Genomic DNA, 25,485 nt, shown 5'->3' with positions numbered 1-25,485 from the left:
TGCCCTGGAATCTTACTTACCTCTCCGAGCTCTTTTAGCCTTGGGAGCCGTCCCTTGCATCCTATTCTGCCCAGCATTTCCTGAGTTAACCTGAAAACCTGGGGAGATGAAAAGAACATAAAGGGTAAGTGAAGGCCTCAGCAGAGTCCAGCTCAAGGAACAGTTTGATGTCACTGATTATGAGAAGAAAGGCTTAGGCAGTCTGAGCTGGCAGCCAGGCCAGGGGCAGGACCACCTCAGTCCCAAGAATGAGCATCTAATGATCTCGAAGTTTGGATACCCAACCACTTCTGTGGTGACCCTCAGTGTCTCTGAAGCAGTCTTAGGCTGCCATAAGAGAGGTGGCACAGTATAGGATTTATCAGAGAACCTGGGTTCAAACCCTAACTCTATTTCTTAATGATTTTCAGTACATTGTCTTATATTTGTATTCTCTGAGCTTTAAGGATACATGTCTGGCACCCAGGAAGCACTTACTAAATGTTTCTTGCTGAGACCCTAGACATTTGGGCTGTCCTGAGATGGGATCGGGATCTGGGAGATGGAAAGCTTTCCCAGAATGGACTATTTCCAGACTGCAAAGCCTACTAGGCTCCTGGCTTCCCAAGCAGTATCTAGGCATCCTCTCCAGCCAGAGCAAGGACCATTAAGAACCTTTCCCTCAATTTAGAGAAGAGGCACAGAGGCTCAGAGAGGGAAGAGACTTGCCCAAGGTCATGTGGCTGAGAAGTAGCTGAGGTGGAGATTTGAACTCAGAGCCTCTACCTCCCCAATCTAGCCCTCTCTCTCCAGTACCCTGCTGCTTCTCTGCTCTTTCGGATTTTGAAGGGAGAGGAAGATTCTAACTCACGCATGCGGTTTTCATCCAGTATGTTATTGGGGGCCTCTGCGTCCAGCAGGACTTTTTCAGTGGCCATGATGGATGGGCTGGTATCGTCTGCTGTGAAAAAAAAGGGAAGAGGTTAAGATGTACCACAGGGCTGTATATAACCAGTTTAGGAGTAGAGGATGGCATAAGTGCTGGGTACTAGAAAAATCCCTAGAAACTGAAAGAAGGGAGTTGTGGGAAGTCCTATGCTAGAACACTATTAAGTTAAACCCCTTGGGTTTCCGACCAGAACCTGTGGTCATTACCAAGTAGAATAGTGGGGGAGCAAAGGATTTGGAGTCAGAGGTGAGAGGTTCAAATCCCATGTCTGCCACTGCCCAGTTGTTATCTTGGTTGAGCCACTTCCCTTCCCTGGGTCTTAGTTTAGCCCCCTGAAAAACAAGGGAGTTCTATTACACTAGAGAGGCCAAGTACTGCATAGAGTCCAACTGTCACCCGAACCAGATGAAAATGCAATAAAGCACAGATATTTTAAAACAAGCTCAATTTTGATCCTGCAGGGATTGGTGAGTTTGAATTAGTACTCCACTCCCCTACTAGATCTTTGTTGCAAGAGGAATTTTGAAAGCCCCTACAAGTCAACTTCTAAGACAATGTTGCTAATATGGCTTCCCTCCTCCCACTCCTGGACTTGTTGCTAGGCCTACTCAGACTCCAGACAAGCAATGCCTATTCCGACTTATACACCTGTTCATGCCCTTCCCCCTCCCCTTGCCTTTCCCACCTCCACAAACCACACTTTGGAGAGCTCATGTAAAATCTCACTTGTAAAATGAAAACAGCAGAACCCAAGGACTAAAATAACATTTTCACTGGTCATTCAGCAGAAATGGACATGAACTCAAGTTCCCACTGCCAAGGACAGTGCCCTACTAACCACACTAGGGGGCTCAAGAAAATACTATTTTGCTCCCCTAGTTTTATCTTCTCCTTTAGACTATTTGTTCCCTCAGTCTCCCATATTATCATATTAATATTTCTGCATCCCACCACAAAATTAGCCCAGAGTCCAAAACATCCTAGTCCATTTGAGCACCTGCCTCTCCACCCCAGGGGCACCCACAATTCCTTAAGAGCCCCCTTAAAAGGGTTTTTCTCCCTACTACTCACCACACCACCTGGAGCCCCAGAGCTGCAGTCACCCTTTCAGCAGAGACTGAGTAACTGGCTGCTTGCTTGATACTATTATATCCCAGTGTGCAGTGCGATAGGGGGAGGAGAGATATGCTGTCATATGATCCCTTCTCTCCTCCATGCTTCCTCTAGGAAGTCTTCCTAGTTTTAACCCACCATTTTCTCACTTTTATTTTTACTTTTAATGATGATAATAATAGCATTTAGATTACACATTAGCTTTATAAAGAACAATATGTTCTGATGTAGGTAAAATACTATTAAAGTAGCAATTTAATTTAGAAAAATAAGAATTTGTTCTTCATTTAAAAAAGAATAGATATGAATCAACATTTGAAAACTTTTTTTTTATTTCTTAAAAAAATTATTGTGAACCCTCCCTTTCTGTCCAAGTATCAAGTCTAATAAAGAAGAGAGGCAATGGATAAAGAGTCTGAGTTAAATGACTTGCCCAAGGTTATACCCATATCTAAGAAGTATCTTAGCTGGATTTGAACCGAGGTCCTCCCAACTTTATAAACTTTGTGTTTTATGCACTGTGCTACCCTCTTTTATGAAACTCTTCCTTTCTGTCTTGGTATCAATTCTAATACAGGGGAAGGGCAAGGGCTAGGCTTTTGGAATTACATAACTTGTCCAAATTCATACACATAGCTAGCAGGTGACTGAGGCCAGATCTGAACCCAGGTCCTCCTGACTCCAGTTATAGCACCCTATTCACTGTGCTACCTAGCTGTTCCCCCTTTTTTAAAAACCCTTACTTTCACTTCAGAAAAATTGACCACATAATAGGGCATATAAAAACCTCACAACCTAATGTCAAAAAGCAGAAATATTACATATTTTTCAGAGCATGATGCAATAAAAATTGCAGTAAAATGATAACATAAAGACTAAAAATGAACTTAAAGCTAAACAATCTTATCCTAAAAAATGAACCAGTCAAAAAACAAATCATAGAAAAAAATCAGCAATTTCATTAAAGAAAACAACAATAAGGAAACAACAAATCAAAATTCGTGAGCTGTAGCCAAAGCAGTATTTAAAGGACAATTCCTATCTTTTATAATGCTTGTATGAATAGATTAGAAAAATAGCAGATCAATGAATTGGGTGTGCAACTTAAAAAAAAACAAAAAAATGAACAAATTTTTTCAAATTCAAAAATTTTCAATTAATCACCAAAATGGAAATTTTAACAATCAAGAGAGATGAATAAAATTGATGGTATAAAAACTATTATTGAAAAAAAAATAAAAGAAGGAATTGGTTTTACATGAAAAAAATAAAAAATATCAATAAAATAAACTATTACTTAAGTTGATTTTTCAAAATTTCAAAACATGTCCAGGATCAAAAATGAAAAAGGTAAAATCACAACCAATGAGGAAGAAATTAAAGCAATCACTGGAAATTATTTTGCCCAATCCTATGCTAATAAATATAACAATCTAAGTGAAAATAGATGAATACTTTAAAAAATAAACTACTAGATTAACAAAAGAGGAAATAGAATATTTTAAAAACTTCACAGAAAAAGAAATTGAACAAACCAACAAAGAGCTCCCAAAGTAAAAGTCCCAAGAAGCAGATGGATTCACAAAAGAATTTTAAACATTCAAAGAACAATTAACTCCAATATTACATAAACTATTTAGAATAAAGAAGGAAGAAGGAATTCTTTCAAACCATTTTTATTATCTAATTATGGTACTGATGCCTAAACTAGGAAGAGATAACACAAACTATAGAAGAACCTCCCCAATGAACACTGGTGGCAAAATTTTAAATAAATTACTAAAAAAGGAGATTATAATATTTTATTAAAAGAATCATATGTAAAAAAAACATACACGATCAAGTGGATTTTGATGCTTTGATCTGCAGGGATAGTTCAATATTAGGAAAGCAATTGGCATAATGGACCATATTAATAATAAAACCAACAGAAATTACCCAATTATCTCAATAGATGCAGAATAAGCATTTGATAAAATACAACAATAGTTCCTTTTAAAACATTAGAAAACATTGGAATAAGGCTAATCTTCCTTAAAGTGATAAGTAACATCTTTCCAAAACCATCATCAAGCATTATCTATAATGGGGATAAACTAAAACCCTTCCCAGTAAGATCAAGGATAAAGCAAGGATGCCCATTATCACCCACTGTTATTTCATATTGTATTAGAAATGTGCACTTTAGCAATAAGAGCAGAAAAAGAAATAGAAAGAATGAGAATAGGTAATGAAAAAACAAAGTCATCACTCTTTGCACATGATATGATGGTATACCTAGAGAACCCTACAGAATCAACCAAAAAAAAAAACTAATAGAAAAAATTGAACAATTTCAGCAAAGTCCCAGGATACAAAATAAATTCAACATAAATCATTGGCATTTCTATTTACCACCAACAAAATCCAGCAAGAAGAAATAAAAAAGGAAATTCCATTCAAAATAACTCTAGACAATATAAAATACTTGAGGGCATATCTACCAAAACAAACCCAGTAGCTTTATATAAAGTAAGACCTAAGCAATTGGGAAAAAAAAACATTAATTGCTCTGGATAGGCTGAGCCAATCTAGTGAGAATGACAATCCAAACTTAAATTAATTTACCTATTCAGTGCCATATGAATCAAATTACCCAAAAATCATTTCATAGAACTAGAAAAAATAACAGCAAAGTTCATCCGGAAAACAAAGGGCTAAGAATATTAAGGGAATTAATGAGAAAAGTATCAGAGGAGGCCTGGCCATATAAGATCTCAAACTATACTATAAAGTAATAATCATCAAAACAATTTGGTACTGCCTAAAAAATAGTGGTGGATATATTGAGCAACCAACACCTCGCAGTCAATGTCCATAGCAACTTAGTGTTCTTCAAAACCAAAGGTCCAAGCTTTTGAGGAAAGAACTATTTGACAAAAACGTCAGGGAAAACTAGAAAGTGGTATGGCAGAGAGTAGGCATGGACTATCATCTCACACCATACACCAGGATAAAGTCAAAATGAATATTTGATCAAGAAATAAAGGATGACATCATAAACAAATTAGGGAAACATGGAAAAGTTTATCTGTCCGAGTTAAGAATAAGGGAAGAATTTAAGGGCAAACAAGACATAGAAAACATTATGAAAAATTAAATAATTTTGATTCCATTAAATAAAAAAGAATTTGTAAAAATAAAACCGATGCAACCAAGATTGGAAGGGAAACAGCAAATCTGAGGGGAAAATCTTATAGCAAGTATCTCTGACAAAAGACTCATTTCTTAAATACATAGAGAACAAAGTCAAATTTATAACTGAAAAATGGTCAAGGGATGTGAACAGGCAGTTATCAGAGGAAGGAAGTAAAACTATTGACGGCCAAAGAAGCAAGTACTGGGGTCTGGGTACAGATCAAAGTGTGCCATCTTCCACTATACTCCCTTTGTGAGATTTCTGTTTTACATGATATGTGTCTTCTTTCATGAGAAGAGCATTTGGGGAATATGTATCACATGAAAGTACGGCTATAACCTATGTTGGACTATTCATCAGTTCAGGAGGGGGAGAGGAAACTTGAATTCTAAAATGCCAAAAAGCCAATTGTCAAAAATTGTTTCTATGTGTAATTTAAAAGTTTCAAAAATTATAAACCCTCACTTTCCACCCTGGTATCAATGTAAGACAGAAGAGTGATAAAGGCTAAATTATAGGGATTAAATGACTTACCCAGGATCACACAGCCAGGAAGTATGTCAAGTCACATTTGAACCCAGGTCCTCTTGACTCCTGGCCTGGTGCTCTATGCACTGTTCTACCTTCCCCCCTTTTTGATCCCTTACTTTCTGCCTTAGAATAGATACTACATATTGGTTCAAAGGCAGAAAAGCAGTAAGGGGCAAGGCACTGGGAGTTAAGTGACTTACCCAGTATTATTATACACACAGCTAGGAAGTGTCTAAGGCCACATCTGAAGCCAGGTTCTCCCAACTCCAAACCTGAAGCTCTCTCTATGTGCTCTGCTTGCTGCCTAGCTGCATCCGTCATCTTTTTTTCAGTCCCTGACTATCTGTCTTAGAATTTATTCCATGTATAAGTTCCAGGGCAGAACACGATAAGGGCTAAGCAATGGGGGTTAAGTGACTTGTCCAAGGTCACAGACATAGCTAGGAAGTATCTGAGGCCCCATTTGAACCCAGGCTTTCTGAGTGTAGGCCTGGAGCCTTAGCTACTGTGCTATCTAGCCGCCTCTCGGTATTTTTTCTAACAGTCTATCTATCTGCTTGGCTCTCCTCCTAGCTCTCGGCAGGAAGCATTCATTGTCCCTGTGCCTCAAGGTCAAGGGCTCCTTAAACTCTACCGCCTTCCGAGGTTCGCCGGCAATCCCACACCCCTGTCCCAAAGAGAGTGGACCTGATAGAAGAATGCCTCCCTCCATGGACTGCCCTTCTAACAGTGACAGGTTCTGGCTCTGCGAAACGACACTGGGAATGTCTTCGTGTTCAAAGTGTGTTGAGTACAGATGTAGCAGTTCTGAGAAGGGGACCTGCTCCACGATCACCGGAATCAAAGAAGGATCATCCAACTGCAGAGAGAAAAAACTTAGAGGCCCAACCGTGGAACATCCCCCAAGGCAGGGCTGCCAGTCTTTCTTCCTCCACTCCTCCCAGCCTAGCTCAGCAAAGCCGGCTCTCATGTAACTCCTGCCAGCCCGGACCACTCCGGCCTTGACCATCCGGGGCCATGCCAGCTCAGCCCTGCCCGGCCAAGGCCAGGCACAGCTTTGGCAGACTCCTAGATTTGTTTCTCACCTGGATGCTAGGGATTAAAGACCACACTGGCAAAGCCTCCAGGGCCTCCATGGTCAAGCCCAAAGTTGACTGTGCACAGACGGCAAGGTGCTTTCTTTGGGATGCAGGAGCCCTTGAGCTCTAGGCACGTAGCTCTGTGTCCTTCTCTGCTCCCAGCTCCTTCTGCTATTTGCTTGTCCCTTAGCAAAGAAAGACCCCACCCCTGTGCCTTCTCTGTACAGGGAGTAGGAGAGGACTCCTTCCAAGTCAAGTACTCCCTACGCTGTGCTGCTGCTCTCTTTAGCGCTGGTCCTAGAGCTCCCAGTGTGTCCTTTCAGGGAGAAGACTGAGGCCGGGGAGAGGCAAGAGGATGACTAAAGGTCATGCAAACTCTCGACTCTGGCTCTCAGCTCAAGCTGCCTCCCCACTCCAAGGCTCCTTGGGCACAATGTGTCCAGTGTAGCCACTCTGAACACTGTGCACCTTCCAAGCACCTCCCCAAGAGAAGCCATGGGCTGCAGGGACAAGGGGTAAAGGCCAGTGCTGCCACTTATGGCTCGATGACTGAAGGGGAGGAATCGCTCCTCTATCACAGGCACATGATCTCCTTGTTTGAAGAATATGGCATAGCACCACAGGGGGGAGGGGGAGGGACAGCACATTTCAGCCAAGTTGCCACACACTGTTTCACCAGGGGAGCCGGGAGCAGGACGACCCACTCTTCCCAATGGTGATAGGACCTCTGTCAAGACATGGCTCCATTCCCCATCCATCATCGGCATGAGTTCCTGAACACTGCACCCTAAAAGCTCATCTCCCCTCATTTCAGGATACTGTTCCGGAAGAGAGATGCTCCACACACTGTATAACAAGAGTGACACATATGTAGCAGTGCAGGGAACTGATGGGAACTCCTCCATCCCAATGAGAGCACACGGGCTCGCTATTCCAAGTTCCTCCCCCCCACCTCCAGGGGGCGGTGTGCATGTATCCATTGCCTGCAAACTCAAACCTCACTCCAGTGGTCCAAGGTCCACTGGCTCTTTCTGAATTGGAACATTCCTGCAAGAGACTCCTCACTGACTCAAGGCCTCTGGAGGGAAGCAGGAAGAAGGAAAAGAAGAGTGCTGATAGCCAAGGTAAAAAGAATGGGTTCCAAGAATGCAGAGTTAGAGAGGGAACACAGTTTTAGACCATGTCGGAACATGCAATGGCCAATCAGGAAGGGACCCTAGAATAGAGAACCCAGGCCAGGGCTGGAATTGGTCTCCAAACGTAGAACACCTCAATATAGAACAGAGGATGTCAGAGCTGAAGGAGGACCTGAAAACACAAACTAACAAAACTGGATGGAAATTTTGAACATAGGCCCAAAATGAGTAGGACCTTGAAACACTGGAACTCGGAGGGGTCTTCGAATATAGTAATGGCAGTAACGGGACAGACCTGGGGACAAGATTCTCCCATAAGTATCTCTAACTCACTGGACTAGACTAGACTTAGAATTGAGAACATGGCCCCTTCTCCCATGGACCAATCACCAGCACTCCTCTCCACCCTGAAACTGTGACTTACAACTGCATTTGGGCAACAGAGTTGGCCATCACTGCCAATTGTGTAATCTCTTTGTGACCAGTTCTCGGACACCCTGACTGCCTCTGGGCTTAGAGCTCCCAAATCTGCTGCTGTTGTTGAAGTTCTCACACCTATCAGACTAGGGAAAATGACAAAAAAGCAAACTGAAAAATGTGGAATGAGTGATGAACTAGGGAGCTATCGGTGGAACTATGAATTCGTGTTATTTGGAACTATAAAATTATTAAACTTTGACTTAGTGATATCACTACTAGATTTATACCACAAAAAGATCAAAGAAACTGGAAAAGGAACCATCTGAACAAAAATATTTACAACAGTTCTTTTGTTGCAATTGAAAAGAACTGGAAACTAAGGGAGTGCTCTTTGATTAGGAAATGGCAAAAAATTGCAATTTATATGATAAATGAAGGTAACGGAATACTTCAGGGATGTAAGAAATGAAGGGAAAGTTTCAGGAGAATCTGGGACGATCTGTAGGAATAATAAAAAATAACACATAACAATAAAGAATAAAACAAACTGAACCAACAAAACAATGTATGCAATGATAACATTCTAGAGAAAAATAAATAGGGAATGTGAGAATTTGCTCTCTTCTACTATGTCATGTATTAAGGGATTTATTTCCATTTTGGATATGATAAGTGGGAGATGTCTAATGCCCATCTGCAAGGAGACTCCAGTAGTCAACTGGCAATCCAGGGACCAGTTTGGGGAGCCTTCCTACAGGTACGTCTCCAAATTTGAGCCACACCTCTTCACCACTGGTATCTGACTCGCCATATTCTGCATCCTCCCATTTTATCCCTCACTTGGATTATCTTTCTACTTAGAGGAAGAAGCCTTAGGTTCTCTGGCTCTATCTGAGAGGCCTGCTTTGGCTCTAGGTTTGCTTCTTTTCCCTGGAAGTCTAGTGTTTTTGATCAGCAACCACATTCATCGTGGCCGCCCAAGGAACTGCCTTGAAATAAATCCCAGTCTCCCTGTAGGTTATTGACTTTCTTTAACTCTCTCTTCCCATTTGTCCCCATTTTGTTACTGCAGTCAGACTGAAAATTGAATAACTGTGTGATGGATCTCTTGGGTTTTTCTCTCCCACCAGGGTGTTAAAGTTAACAGGGCTCTGATTGCAGAGTGGCTCACCTACAAGTGAGTCAACTCTCCTCCGTGCTTTCAGCTTTACAAAGTACTTTCCTCTCAACAGCTGAGAAAGCATGGGACAGGCAGGTGTGATTGGCCCCATTTTGTAAAGAGGGAAATTGAGGCTTAGATAAGTCAAGTGACTTGCCCAACTAGGAAGCGTATGAGGTACAGTTCAAACTAAAATCCCCTGATGACTCCCAGGTCTGCTTCCTGGCTGAGATAACATGCTTCCTGTCCATGAGCATCCTAAGTGACCAGTTTTAATTCGCTGTGCAGTAGCACGTCTGGTCTTCCTAAGTTCTAGAAACAATTTGTCCCCTCCTAAGTCCTGGCTGCTGCTTCTTCCTCCATAATCCAGACACATGTGACCAACACATAATAATGATTCCCAAGTGTGTGGGACTTTTTGGTTTACAATATACTTTCCTCACAATGGCCTTCCTAGCGTAGTGTAGATGTGACTTTGGACACTGTAGGAAACTGAGGTCTAGAGAGGATTGATACTAGACTGAGGTCACACAACTAGGAAGAGGCAAAGGCAGGATATCAAGAATAGTGCCATTGTTTCTGCACTGCCTCACTAACTCTTGGCCAGTGAAGTCGACTTCAATCCTACCTCATTTCCTTTTTATTCAGGGTAACTAGACTATAAAAGGAAATGACTCACAAATAGTATACCTGAATGTCAATTAAACATTTGACAGAGTCTCCAATGCTGAACAAAGTAGAATATATGAGTAGAGGGATGAAGGGTAGAGCCAAGATGGCAGACCACATGGAGCAACCCTGTTGAACTCCCGTTTACCTTCAAACAAATTTAAAATAACTCCTCAAATCAAATTGTGGAATGGAAAAGCCAACAAAAAGTCAGTGAGACCTTTTTCTAGGCTAAGACAACATAGGAGTTTGACAGAAAGGGCTAGTGATGCCAGTGTAGGGGCCGGGCTGGACACAGCAGGAACACCAATGGTAGGCAGCCAAAACGATGGCAGCAGGAACTGGGACAGTCTCTGGAGCTCTCAGTGTAGAGAAGATAAGGGGGTGGACAATCGGTCAGAAAAAGATTACAAGGAATCTTTTACTGGCATTGGGGGCAGTTGGTGCTAATTAGCAACTCTATTGCCCATGCACAGTTCTGGGGCATAGAGGAACATTGGTCACAGTTCCAAGATAGAAAAGAATGATATCTACACTTGTGACCACAAGAGAGGAGGGACCCTGGTCACAGTTCTAGGGCCAAGAGGAACACTAGAACTCATGGCTACAGGGGAGCAGGGCCCCTTCCTGGGGAAAGACCACACCAGATCAGCACAAATCAGGATGGCATATTTGAAACAGAAAGACACACAGAGTTCAAATAAAAAGCTATAGAAGAATCTATAATACTTCGGCTAACTGATAACAAGGGCAAGGGAAGCAATCGTGATCTCAGATAAAGCCAAAACAAAAATAATCCTAATTAAAAGAGAGAGTCTGGGAAATGACATTATATTTAAAAGTTATAATAGAAAATGAAGTCATATCACAATTTTTACACCAAGTTTCTCTGATTAAGACCTCATTACTCAAACATATAGGAATTGAGTTCAATATATAAAAATAAGAGTTATTCCCCAATTGATAAATGGCCAAAGGCTATAAACAGGCAGTTATCAGAAGATGAATCAAAACTATTTATAACCAAATGAAAAAATGCTCTAAGTCACCATTAACTACAAAATGCAAATTAAAGCAGCTCCAAGGTATCATCTCACACCCATCAGAAATGACAGATAATAGAAGGGGATGAGGGAAAATAAGTACACTAAGAAACTGTTAGTGGAGTTAGGTCCAGGAAGCTATAAAACTTTGCTTACCCTTTGACCCAGAAGTACCACTACTAAGAAAAGGAAAAGGGCTTATGTATACAAACATATTTCTAGCAGTTCATGGGGTGACAAAGAATTGGAAATCGAGGGGATGCTCATCAATTGGGGCGTGGCTGGACAAGTTGTGGCATAAGATTGTGATGGAGTGCTATTGTGCTATGGGAAATGACAAGGAAGGTGGTTTCAGAAAAACACAGCAAGAACTATATGAACTGATGCAAAGCAAAGTGAGAAGAGCTGGAAGATTACTGTGCATGGTAACAGCCATGCTGCAATGATGATCAACTGGGAAAGCTCTGGCTACTCTGATCAATACAATGATCCAAGATAATTCCAAAGGATGATGAAAAAATGCTATCCACCTCTGGGGAGGGACAGGATGAACTCAGTGCAAACTGAATTATATTTTTCTTGCTTTCTTTCTTTTTTTGCCATAAGGCTAATATGGAAATATGTTTTGCATAATTTCCCATGTAAAATTAATTGATATCATTTTGCTTTCCTTCTCATTGGGTGGAAGATAGAGAATTTAGAAATCAAATTTTAAAAAGAAAATAAGTTTAAAATTAATTAAATTGTCACTCTTAAGAGACAGAGAGCTGAGAGCTATGGAAAAGTACAATTAAGGGTCTTTAAAACTGGTTAAAGGCCAGGAGGGATTGATATCAACTTGAAGGAAAGTCACTTGTGGGATTTTGCAGAGGTTTGTCCTTGGGCTTGGCCTACTCTCAGTCATACCTGCTGTCCCTTCCATTGGAATATAAAAATTTTGTGAGTAGAAATTGTTTTATTCTTTGGATTTCTCTCAGTTTCTAGCATATAGTAGATGTTTAAAATAAATATTTGCTGCTTCCTATGACAGTTTTATCACTGCCTTGAATGAAGCTGCAAAAGTCATGTTTATCAATATGCAAATAACATGAAGCTAAATAAGATAACTAATATGTTAACTGATGATGTCAGGATACATTAAGATCTCAACAATACGTCGCACTGGGAAAATAAAATAGGATAGAGTTTAATGTTTAATAGGAATCAGTGTAAAGTCTTCCAATTGAGGGCAAAAAAAATGATTTCTCAAACTGCTTTTTATTGTTCTTAAAGGAAAAGGAGAGAGGAAGGAAGGAAGAAAGAGGGAGGGAAGGAAGGAAGGAAAGAAGGAAGAAAGGAAGGAAGGAAGGAAGGAAGGAAGGAAGGAAGGAAGGAAGGAAGGAAGGAAGCAAGCAAGCAAGCAAGGAAGGAAGCAAGCAAGCAAGCAAGAAAGCAAGGAATGAAGGAAGCAAGCAAGGAAGCAAGGAAGCAAGGAAGGAAGGAAGCAAGGAAGCAAGGAAGGAAGGAAGGGAGGGAGGGAGAAGAAGGGAGAGAGGGAGGGAGAGAGTGAAGAAGTAAGGAAGGAAGAAAAACAATAAAGAAAAATAAAAGAAAGAAAGGGAGAAAGAATAGAGTAGGAAAGAAATAGAAATAATGAAGGAAAGAATAGAAGAAAGAAGTATACTATCATCCTATAGAAGGGAAAGAAGAATGTGATTGTGAAAAGTCAAGGGCACCAGGGTAAGGAATAAGATCTTAATGTTTTAGGGGAGCCACCAAAGCTTTATACTTTCCTTCCACTTCCACCTTCTACTGTCAGACCAAGTGTTCTCAGTATTAGCAACTGGGGAAATATCAGTCTAATTCTCCCATGGACTGGTAACCTCTGCTAAGTGAGAAGCTTTGCTGGCAGTTCAGATGACCACCTGCAGAGTAATATGCCTACTCACCTGTAAGGCTCTTATCCAGGTCCTTAATCAACAAAGCAGCAAGCATTTATTGAGGGCCTACTATGTGCCAGGAACTCTGATAGATTCTGGGATAGAAGTACCAATAATAAAACGATCTCTGATCTCAACATGCTTTACATTCTAATGGGAAGGAAATGGGTAGAAATGTCAATATTCAGCATAAATATAAAGTGAGTAAATGCAAATAATTCCAAGTAATTCAATCTAAAGTAGATTTAGGAGGAAGGACGGTAGAATTTGGAGGAGGAGGGAGAGCATCTTAAAGAAGAGAGAGAGACTCTATGAGACAGAAATAAGGAGGGAATGGCTGGTACATGGAAAAGGAAGATGGAAGTTCAGGAGTAAGAAAGAAGCATGAGAGGGTATTGTCCTAAGTGATGAGGAGCCATCCTCACATTCTCTTGACTCCAAAAGGATCCCATTGAAATACACCGCCTGCCCATCATTAATTATTTGTGTTTGCTACATGCCCAGGCCTTCTTTTTCTACACAGCTCATGAACCAAAGTATCACATTAGGGCCAAATCAAGTCTCCTTTCCCCAGCTCTTCTTGCCATTCTGAGACATAGTGAAAATAGCAATGGCTCTCAAGTCAAAAGACCTGTTTCAGACTGTAGCTGTAGCATCAGACACTGAATTAACTCTATGATCATGGGGAAATCTCCTTTCCTCCCAAGACCCACATTTCCTCATCTGCAAAATGGGAATAATAAGATTTGTCTCTCATGGAATGGTCAGGAGAAAGGCATGTTGCCTCCCTTAAAGTGCTAAGAAAATATAAATTCTCATTATTAATAAATCTGTTCATAACACCCAAGAGCATCACGTTTCTCAGAACCTGCCACATGGAAGAAGATGGGCAGCATCAACATTTTCTTTTGTTCCTTGTAGCTTTTATCTGGGATCTGAAGAGCTGGGTGGGATTCGGGAGCAGATGCTATAACTAAAGAGAAACGATGCAGCCAAACAGAACCAAGAAAGCCCCATCTCTAGCTTGAAGCTCCTTCTCCCTGTTTTCTAAGTTTGGGGCTTTTTTAACCTCTCCCCTCTCTTTTAGCTCTAGTCTCTCTTGCTCAGTTCATGAGAAGATGCTCATGGCCAAAGAAGATACACACTGACTCTCTCATTGCAAACGGATGGCACCCCCCAGGAAAAGACCCAACAGATGATGTGGTATGCTTGAACCACCTTGAACTGGCCACTGTGAAATTATCAGGCTGAGCATCAGCAAACACTATGAATCAGGGCTAGATTTTGTATATTTCCTTGACTGTATTGATGGTAAAAATGCAATAATCATGCAGATTGCTGCTTCTATTATCATTATAATCAAACTGAAAAGAGTGCCTGGCATAGATTATTTTTCTTCTAGAGAGGCAGTTGGCTAAACATATTAACACACTCTGTAAGAGATAAGAGGATCATACCTTCTGGCCCTTACAAAAATTAGAAAGGAAACAAAGATAGGCTTAGGCTCCAGCAGATACCAGACTACCTCAGTCACCTATAGAATAGGATGTCAGAACTAAAAGGACCTTAGGAGAGACCATTTAGTTGAATTTCCTCATTCTACAGAAGTAGAAACTGAGGCCCAAGGAGGAAAAGCTCTTCCCAGAGGCCAATACATCCAAAAGGGCATTTCTCAGTTGGAGAAAGAACACTGGGGCCACTTGGGGAAAGCATCACCCCTTTTTCAAGGACATCCAACAGATGGGCTGTCAAAACCAGATCTCTTGTGCTTAGGAAAAACCCTGCACAAGATACCCAAAGGAGCCAGCTGTCAAAACACTGAGATGGAGACAGAGTAAACAGACAGGCACTGCTCAAGAAAGGAAAACCAGCTAGTTATATAGCTGGAAAGGACCACTCCTTGGTTGATGCTCCCTTCCTCAGGATGACGGTGGGCCTTAATAAAGCAGGTAGACAGGCAGGCAGGCAAGCTCTGATTGTGGTGATCTAGTCTGACCAGTTGTCTCTACTTCAGCAGAGGAATTTAACTGTTGAATTGATCAGGGTAGATGCCACCATGTGGACCACTGTACATCTACATCCCTTCAAAAGAGGTAAGTAAGGCCAATAGAGTCAGAAAATAAGGGGAGAAAACTAAATAAGAAGCCTGATGAGTCCCTTTCAGATGAACCAAAATAATTCTGCAGCCATTCAGTTGGCTGATTGTCTGAATGCTGACTCCTTCACTCTTCAGTGATAGCTTCCTCTCTACAACTATGTGACTTGTTGACATTGTTTCTGTTCTCTTTAAATCAGTTCCAGATCCCCAAAGTGAAGCTTTTCCCTGCTCTTGACCCCATCCTCTGCCTCTGGGTACCTCCCGGGTGCCTCTTTATGAGGCACTTCCAGTTGACTACCATCTTGCCTTCCATTAGTATATAAATAAAAACATTTTCCTCTGTGAAAAGAACTAGAAATAGAGTAAGTTGTGATTGGAGACAGTTAATATCAGAGAGGAAGCAGGCAGCTGGGTGGCTCAGTGGATTGAGAAACAGTCCAAGAGATGGGAGTTTTCCTAGGTTCCAATCTAGCCTCAGACACTTCCTAGCTATGTGACCTTGGGCAAGTCACTTAACCCCCATTGCATAACCTCGTGTTGGCAAATCTATGGCACATGTGCTGGAGCATGCTGGAAGGTCCTTTCCCCCTCTCCACATGCGTCCGAGGGAATTTCTCTCATCACCTACCCCTCTGCCCAGCAGCCCAATGAGAGTGCTTCCTCCCTCCCCCGTCTGGGGTAAGGTAGGGGGCTCACATGGAACGTGAGTGTTGCAGTTGGAGTACTCGGTCTCTAAAAGGTTCACCATCACCCTTACTACTCTTCTGCCTTGGAGCCAATATGCAGTGTTGAATCTAAGACAGAAGGTAAAGGTTTTTTTTTTAATCAGAGGACACCAGATGTTAGTAGTTCTTTAAATCAAAATGATAATTTCTCAGTATCTAGTGGTATCTAGCTAGCCAACTTGGAAGCATAATACCTAAGAGTAAATCAACTAGCCAGAATCTAGGGGTAGGGATGGGCTATGCCTTGAAAATTCAGTCCCATGCCAATGATAGCAGCCATTTTAAAGTGTTACATGCTCAGTTAGCCCCTGTCATTTGCTACTTTAGCGGAGATTAGTCTCAAGTTTTCCCAGACAGAGCACACGGCAAAAAAGACACAGGAGGAGGGAAGGTCTGGGGGTGGGACGCTGGAGTCATCAGGAATGGATGCCTGGATGGGAAGGGAGAGAGAGGCAAAGAGCACAAGGAAAAAGTGGAGCTGGGAGGGAAGTGAAGGCACAGAAAAAGAAAGGCTCAGAGCAAGGGGTGGGGAACTAAAGGCAAATACTTCTTCCCCCTAGGTCAGCAATAGTCAGGACCACCAAAGATCAGTTGAAGCTAAGACAAAACTGGGGTTCCCACAATCAAAAATGCTAGTATAAGATGGATCTACACACGTATGCATATGTGTATATTTCTATGTGTGCACATGTGTATGTATGTGTGTAAGTTATGTGTATGTCTATATATGTTTATGTGCATTGTATGTGTGTATATATGTCATGCATGTGTATGTATGTATATGTGTGTTTTAGTATATGTGCATTATATTATGTGTGTATGTGTGTACATGTATATCTGTTTATATGTATAGTGTATGTATGTATTGTGTTGTAGTGTGCATGTGTGTACAGCTATGTATGTGTGTTTTTATGAGTGTGTATATACGCATGTGTGTGCATATATGTATGCATTTGTGTGTACCTATGTTGTATACATGTGTGTGTGCACGTACATGTGTGTATCCATATTAGACATGGCCAGAGTGCATTTGTTCTAAGGATCTAGGATTTCTTCCTTTTTTCCCATGGAGGCAGGGGACATGAAGGGAAAACCTGACTTGGAATCCACTTAAAAGGAGGAGCGTGGAAAAGGTCTGGAGGGCCCTGGAGCAAGAAGCCATGTCTCAATTGGCGAGCTATACAGGGAAGCAACCAGGAAGGAGAAGGGCTCCAAATCCATGCCATAGAAGGCTCAGTTTGGTCTCAGGGGAGTGATGCCAGCTCTCTCTCCAAATACCTAAAAGGCCCCTCTAAGGAAGAAAGATTGAGCCTGCTCTGCTGGGCCCTGAAGGGCAAGACTAGGAAGAACAAGACCGGATGGGGTTGGATTGCAAGGAGGCAAATTTAGGCTTGATAACAAGGAAACAATTCCTAATTATAAGAACTGAACCCCGAAGGAATGGGCTACCTCCAGAGGGTTAGCAAGAGAGAGAGATAGAGACAGACAGAGGGACAGACAGATAGACAGAGACAGAGACCAAGAGAGGGAGAGGGATAAAGTCAGAGACACAGAAATCTTCTACTTTACCACACACCCGAGTACACTCTTGGAACCAATGATAGTGGCATCCATATTTTTCCTTACAAATAACATTCCATCTCCTGACTCCAGATATTCAGCCGTCCTCCCCACCTGGAATTCTCTCCCTCCTCAGCTCCACTTTCAGGCTTTTCTGACTTCCTTTAAGTACTATCTAAAATTCCACCTTCTACAAGTAGGTTTTCCCCAGCCCCCTTAATTCCAAGGCCTTCCTTCTGTTGATTATTTCCTCCTTTTACAGAAGAGAGAAACTGAGGTCCAAAGAGGTGGTAATTTGCCCAAAGTCCCACAGGTAGTACCAAAGATCAGAAGTGGGATTTGACTCTGCAGTCAGGGCTCTTTCCACTGTCCCATGAGGGCTGGGGCTCACTGTTTTTCTCCCATGATTGGCTATATGTAGCAGGGCAGGGAATGATAATCTCTCAACTGTTGGCCAACAGTCGATTCTGGAGAAAAAAACCTACGAAATGCAATCACTGGTTACAGATAACTCAACAGTGATGGAGGCCCAGAGCAATGACTTGGAGCGACTCAGCAGGCTTACTTTCCTAGTACAGTCCCAGAAGTTCTAACCCGACTCTTCCAGACCTTTCATAGGATCATAAAGACATGACTAGAAGACACATCACAGGCCACATAGTCCAATCCCTTCATTTTACAGAGGGGGAAACTGAGGCCCAAGAAGAGGAAGTGACACCCAAAGTCACAGAGGTAGAAAAGGACAGAAATGGGATTCAAACTCAGCTCTTCCTTGCTCCAGCCCCCAGCTTCCAGCCAGCCATACTCCCCTTCTGTGCCTCACATTGCCCATCTACCATATACAGCTGTGTTTCCAGTACCAGCAAACAAAAACCAAAAAAATTGCAGAGAAAAATTGAACCCACAAGATAGTTTCTCAGCAAGAAATTAGCATATGCCGCATAAGCAAAAAAGAAAAGCCCATATTTGAAATTAAACCTTTATTAAATATTGAGATCAGTGAGCTCCCCGTCAATATTACACATGTCCTGAAATATTGTAATCATGCATATTTCATTAACTACATAACCACATCTTTCTAATAACATTTACAATGGGCCCCCCTACCCCACCGCATCCTTGGCAGAGAGGCCCTTGAAGCCAGTGAAGGAAGAAGGGGGTAGGGGGATAGAATAAGGGACCGAAGTCTGCCTTCCTGTTGCCATTGGGGACTTTCAGGTTTGACGTGCAGAACAGAAAACGATAGGTTTGTTCAGAGTGCACTGGATAGGGGAAAACTCAGTGGCAGTCTGGGGGCATGGCAACCCAAAGGAATGAATGGCAGGTGTTCATGGTAGCTAATAATCCATCAGTAAACATTTATTAAGTGCTTATCCTATGCATGACGCTGGAGGTGCAAGGACCAAGAATGAAAGGTCCTCTACTCCCACCGGGCTTATACCTAACGCTACCCAGCACAAAGAGAAAGGGAAGAAATACAAATATTTGCCAAATTGTCCAATCCAGCATGGTGCCCCAAAACAGTACAGGAATGAGGACGCTAACAGCTGAGGGGCTCAGGGAAGGCTTTTTGCAGAAGTTGGTGCTTAAGCTAAGGGATTTTCGGAATTATCCAGGCTTTTCATCGGCTCTCTTTGCCCTGACTTCCTCCAGATTCCCTCAGTTTCCTTTCCACTGTTAAACAGCAGGTGACTCAAGTCCCTGCTAGTGAGACAGAGGTCTGGTTCACCTGACCCAAACCACATAGTGCCCACTGTGTAGGGCAGATTGGATCCAGTTCCTGCCCATTCTGTTTCCTCCAGTAATATTTGGTACTGACTTTCCAGCCACCTTCTTGGGTTTGAACAACTTGAATGGGACAGACAGCACATCATCCTTGGCAGTAGCCACACCATCTGGAACTCATGAGAACTTGAAATGACCTGAGTGCAAAAGGCTAAGAATTGGGGACAGCTAGGTGACTCAATGGATTGAGAGCCAGGCTTGGAGATGGAGGTCCTGGGTTCAAATTTAAATCAGACACTTCCTGGCTGTGTGACCCTGGGCAACTCACTTAACCCACCTTGCTTAATTAACCCTTACCCCAATTCTGCCATAGAACCAATACACAGTGTTGATTCTAAGAAAGAAAAGGTAACGGTTAAAAAAAAAACACCACAGCAGAGGAATAAAAGGGCCTTTTCCTGAAAGTAATAAGTAGTATTTATTTAAAACCATCAGCAAGTATCATCTGCAATGGGGACAAATTAGAAGTCTTCCCAATAAGATCAGGAGTGAAACAAGGATGCCCATTATCACTTCTATTATTTAATATTGTACTAGAAACACTAGCAGTAACAATTAGAGAAGAAAAGGAAATTGAAGGTATTAAAATTGGCAGTGACAAGACCAAGCTATCACTCTTTGCAGATGATATGATGGTTTACTTAGAGAATCCTAGAGAATCAACCAAAAAGTTAGTGGAAATAATCAGCAATTTTAGCAAAGTTGTAGGATACAAAATAAACCTACATAAGTCATCAGCATTTCTAGAGATTACCAACAAAGTCCAGCAGCAAGAATTAGAAAGAGAAGCTCCATTTATTTATCTATTCTATTTAGAAAGAGAAGCTCTCTGCGTATAATGTTCCCCTGGTTCTGCTCCTCTGACTCTGCATCACTTCCTGGAGGTCATTCCAGTCTCCATGGAATTCCTCCACTTTATTATTCCTTTTAGCACAATAATATTCCATCACCAACATATACCACAGTCTGTTCAGCCATTCCCCAATTGATGGGCATCCCCTCATTTTGCAATTTTTGGCCACCACAAAGAGCGCAGCTATGAATATTCTTGCACAAGTCTTTTTCCTTATTATCTCTTTGGGGTACAAACCCAGCAGTGCTATGGCTGGATCAAAGGGCAGACAGTCTTTTAGTGCCCTTTGGGCATAGTTCCAAATTGCCCTCCAGAATGGTTGGATCAATTCACAACTCCACTAGCAGTGTATTAGTGTACCAATTTTGCCACATCCTCTCCACCATTTATTTCCTTTGCTGTCACATTGGCCAATCTGCTAGGTGTGAGGTGATACCTCAGAGTTCTTTTGATTTGCATTTCTTAATTATGAGATATTTAGAACACTTTTTCATGTGCTTATTAATAGTTTTGATTTCTTTATCTAAAACTGCCTATTCATGTCCCTTGCTCATCTGTCAATTAGGGAATGGCTTGATTTTTTGTACAATTGATTTACCTCCTTATGAATTTGAGAAATTAAACCTTTGTCAGAGAGTTTTGTTATAAAAAATGTTCTCCCGCTTTGTTGCTTTCCTCCTAATTTTGGTTGCATTGGTTTTCTTTGTACAAAAACTTTTTAATTTGATATAATCAGTCATTTATTTTACATTTTGAGGTGTTCTCTATCTCTTGCTTGGTCTTAAATTCTTTCCTTTCTCACAGATCTGACAGGTATAGTATTTTACATTCACCTAATTTACTTATAATTTCTCTGTTTATATTCAGGTCATTCACCCATTCTGAATTTATCTTGGTATAGGGTGTGAGATATTGATTTAAACCTAATCTCTCCCATACCGTTTTCTAATTTTTTCAGAAGTTTTTGTCAAATAGTAGGTTCTTGTCCCAAAACCTGATATCTTTGGGTTTATCAAACATTAGCTTACTGAGGTCACTTACCCCAAGTCTATTCCACTGGTCCTCCTTTCTGTCTCTTAGCCAGTACCACATTGTTTTGATGACCGCTGCTGTATAGTATAGTTTGAGATCTGGTACTGCTAGGCCCTTCTCCTTCACATTTTTTCATTAGTTTCCTTGATATTCTTAATCTTTTGTTCTTCCAAATGAACTTTATGAGTTTTTTTTCTAATTCAATAAAAAAGTTTGTTAGTAGTTCAAAGATTATGGTACTAAATAAGTAGATTAATTTGGGTAGGATGGTCATTTTTATTATATTAGCTTGTCCTACCCATGAGCAATGTTTTTCTGATTGTTTAGATCTAGTTTTAATTGTGTGGAGAATGTTTTGTAGTTGTGTCCATATAGTTCCTGTGTTTGTCTCGGGAGATAGATTCCTAGGTATTTTATTTTGTCTAAGGTGATTTTGAATGGGATTTCTCTTTCTAGTTCTTGCTGCTGAGCTGTGTTGGAGATATATAGAAAAGCTGATGACTTATTCGGGTTTATTTTGTATCCTGCGACTTTGCTAAAGTTGTTGATTATTTCAATTAGCTTTTTGGTTGAATCTCTAGGATTCTTTAAGTAGACCATCATGTCATCTGCAAAGAGCAATAGCTTGGTCTCCTCCTTGCCTATTTTGATGCCTTCAATTTCTTTATCTTCTCTAATTGCTACTGCTAGTGTTTCTAGTACAATGTTAAATAATAGAGGTGATAATGGGCATCCTTGTTTCACTCCTGATCTTACTGGGAAGGAAGTTTATCCTCATTGCAGATGATACTTGCTGATGGTTTTAAATAAATACTACTTATTACTTTCAGGAAAAGGCCCTTTTATTACTCTGCTGTGGTGTTTTTTTAAACCCTTACCTTTTCTTTCTTAGAATCAATAATGTGTATTGCTTCTATGGCAGAATTGGGGTAAGAGTTAATTAAGCAAGGTGGGTTAAGTAAGTTGCCCAGGGTCACGCAGCCAGGAAGTGTCTGAAGCCAGATTTGAACCCAGGACTTCCCATATCTGGACCTGGATCTCAACTCATTGAACAACCCAGCTGCCCATTTCTAGTGTTTTTAATAGGCTTTTTCTGCATCTATTGATTTAATCTGATTTCTGTTAGTTTAGCTATTGATATGATCAATTATGTGAATGGGTTTCCTAATATTAAACCATCCTTACATTCCTGGTATAAATCCCTCCTGGTTATAGTGGATAACCCCTTATGATAACTTGCTGGAATCTTTTTGCTAGTATCCTATTTAAGATTTTGGCATCTATATTCATTAGGGAGATTGATCTGTAATTTTATTTCTCTGTTTTTGGCCTGCCTGGCTTTGGAATCAGTACCATATTTGTGTCATCAAGGAACTCCCAAAGAAAAAATCCCCAGGGCCAGATGGATTCACAAGTGAATTCTATCAGGCATTTAAAGAACAACTAAAATGCATAATTTTGACTATATTAAATTACAAAGTTTTTGTACAAACAAAACTAAAGTAACTATAAAGTTAGAAGGGAAACAACAAACTGAGGAGAAATTTTTCTAACAAATTTCTATATTAAAGGTTTCTTTTTTCCAAATGTATAGGAAATTAAGTCAAATTTGTAGGAATATAAAACATTTTACAATTAGCAAATGGTCAAAAGATATGAACAGGAAATTTTCAGATGAGGAAATCAAAGCTATCAAAAATTGTATGAAAAAATCTTCTAAATCAGTCTTGATTAGAGCAAAGCAAATTAAAACAACACTGAGGTACCACCTTATACCTATCAGATTGGCCAAAAGGCAATAAAGGAAAGTGATAAGTGTTAGAGGGGATGCAGTAAAATTAAGATACTAATACATTGCTGGTGGAGTTGTGAACTGATCCATTCATTCTGAAAGGCAATTTGGAATTATGCCGAAAAGGCTAGAAAACAACACATATCCTTTGATTCATTACACCACTACTAGGTCTCTATCCCTAAAGAGATAAAAAAGGGAAAGGACATACTTGTACAAAAATATTCATATTTATGGTGGCAAAAAATTAGAAATTGAAGGAATTTTCATCAATTGGGGAATGGCTGAACAAACTGCAGTATATTTTGGTGATGGAGTACTATTGTGCTATAAGAAATGATAAACAAGATAATTTCAGAAGAAACTTGAAAGACCTATATGAATTGATGCAGAGTGAAATAAGCAGAATCAGGAGAACATTGCACACCGTAATGGCAATATTGTACGATGATCAACTGTGAAAACTTGGCTACTCTCAGCAATGCAAAAACCTGGGACAATTCTGAAGGACTTACCATGGAGAATGCTATCCATCTCTAGAAAAAAAAACTGTTGGGAGTTGAGTCGAAGCACACTATCTTTTACATCAGTCTATTTACAGTTTTATTTAGGGATTTGGGTTTTGTATGAGTGTGATCTTACAACACTGACCAATATGGAAGTATATTTTGCATGAAAATACATGTATGGCCCAGATCAAATTGCTTACCGTGTCCATATGTAGGAAGGGAAAGGAGGGAGACAGTTTGGATCTTAGAATTTTAGAAAATTTATGTTGAAAATTCATATTACATGTAATTGGGAAAAGAAAATATCTTTGAATTAAAAACAACAACTCAGAGCTCTTCCTGCTAAATCAGGCTCAGGTTAGGTGATCCAGCATGTATGTCCCAGAGAGAACCATTCAAAATGACTTCGAGAGCTGTTTGAAGGAGAGGGACCAATTTCTCCAGGTAAGGTAGTTAGGCCCATAGCATAGCTTTAAAGAGTGAACAACGTGAGAGTCGGTGTCTGTCCCTCTCCTTACCATGCCCATTCATCCTAAGCAGAAATCCATGGAAATGGGCCAGGTTTGAGGTCAGGAATAATTGGAACACAAACCCATTCTCCTGATTCCTTGTCCAGTGTTCTTGCCTCGATTTCATAGCCCCTACACATAAGTGAGAGAAGGAGCGTACATAATAAAGACAGAAAAGCCAGGGCAGAGAGTTCCTGACCTAATGAAAAAGACTGGCCCCATGTGTGCAGTGAGGAAGCCCACCTGGCTAGTCTAGATCCTGGATTTTTCAATGGGATATTTTCTACTTCACCCTCCTGCCTCCATCTGGGGAACAAAAAGTGGGTCTGCCCCCCTAGAGTTGGCTGAGCGCAAACAAGGGCAATTATAACCACATAGCTAAAAGTGGAAGGGCCCTTAGAAGCCACTTAGTGTGACCGCCTCGTTTTACAGACAAGGAATCTGAAGCCTACGTGCTTTATTTTATGCATTTTAAAACATTTTTCTAGATAGAGTCAGGGGCAGAGTCAACCTTAAAAGAGAGCTTCAAAGTTGAAGAAGTCCCTGGTGTAGCACAATGCCTGGCAGATACTAAGGGCGTACTAAATGCTTGTTGGTGCTGGCCTAATCAAGTGCAGACAGGCTTGGCATGAGAAGGTTGACCACAGCAGATGAATTTTTCTGGAAACTTACATATGTGCGTGCATGCGTGTACAGGTACGTGTGCATATGTGTGTGAGGGGGGATCATTGCCAATTGAAGAAATCACTTAGTCCTTGAAGTACTCAATCAATTGGTCAAGCCACAAGTATTGATTCATCACCTACTCTGTTCCAAGTGCTGTGGACACAAAGATAAAAATCCCTAACTTGGAGGAACAGATGCCCAGGGATCTTCACAAAGCCACCGGAACTCATTCTGTTTAGCAAGGATTTTTTAAAGCACCTTCTCCATGCCAGGCACCGTGCCACAGATAGAAAGACAGAAGTGAAACAGGCCCTGCCCTCAAGCAGCTTATGTTCCATGAGAAGAGAAAGTACCGACTTAGAATTGGAACAATAATCATCATCAGGGTTATTAATAAGCAGAGGAAAGTGACCAACTAAATGAAACGCAGAGCAACTGGCCACTGGACGCCTTCTAGCTCTTATTAAGCCTCAGTGTCCTGGGTTGGGAAATAGCTTCAAAGAATCCCACTCACTACAGGGATACGCTTCCAACTGGCACACATTCCTTGGCATTTGCCAAGACACTTTGTGCTGGTCCTCATAAAGGAGAGGAACTCTGGGATTAATGCAGGAATGGAAACTCTCCCAAGCAAAGTTGGCTTTTACCAGGGGAGAAGAGGAGGGCATCGAGAGACAGACAGAGCCAGAGAGAGAACATGTTCACATGGCCTCCAATATGAAATCTTGTTTGGGTCCTGGGAAGGCAAAGAGCCAGTTGGAGGAAGAACACCCTAAATTTG

The 25,485-nt window shown here is 41.1% G+C and overlaps 1 protein-coding gene across 2 annotated transcripts in view; it reads right to left on the bottom strand.

The window, feature by feature from the left end:
• LOC103105715 (ETS-related transcription factor Elf-4-like) overlaps positions 1-7,022 on the bottom strand; it is a 17,842-nt gene extending 10,820 nt beyond the window's left edge. The window contains exons 1-4 of one of the 2 annotated variants that reach the window (XM_007507154.3): positions 6,836-7,022; positions 6,438-6,609; positions 851-940; positions 21-98 (exon numbers count right to left, since the gene is read on the bottom strand). In XM_007507154.3, the coding sequence (XP_007507216.1) occupies positions 21-98; positions 851-940; positions 6,438-6,609; positions 6,836-6,886 (391 nt within the window). In that variant the 5' untranslated portion in view covers positions 6,887-7,022. The remainder of the gene's footprint in view (positions 1-20; positions 99-850; positions 941-6,437; positions 6,610-6,835) is intronic. The other variant, XM_007507155.3, reaches the window with a different exon arrangement.
• Positions 7,023-25,485: the final 18,463 nt, after the last annotated feature.

This window comes from Monodelphis domestica, chromosome X, assembly GCF_027887165.1.
Source record: "Monodelphis domestica isolate mMonDom1 chromosome X, mMonDom1.pri, whole genome shotgun sequence".
Taxonomy (NCBI): Eukaryota; Metazoa; Chordata; class Mammalia; order Didelphimorphia; family Didelphidae; genus Monodelphis; species Monodelphis domestica.
The sequence above is the reverse complement of the archived record's forward strand: the minus strand, read 5'-3'. Positions and strand labels throughout refer to the sequence as shown.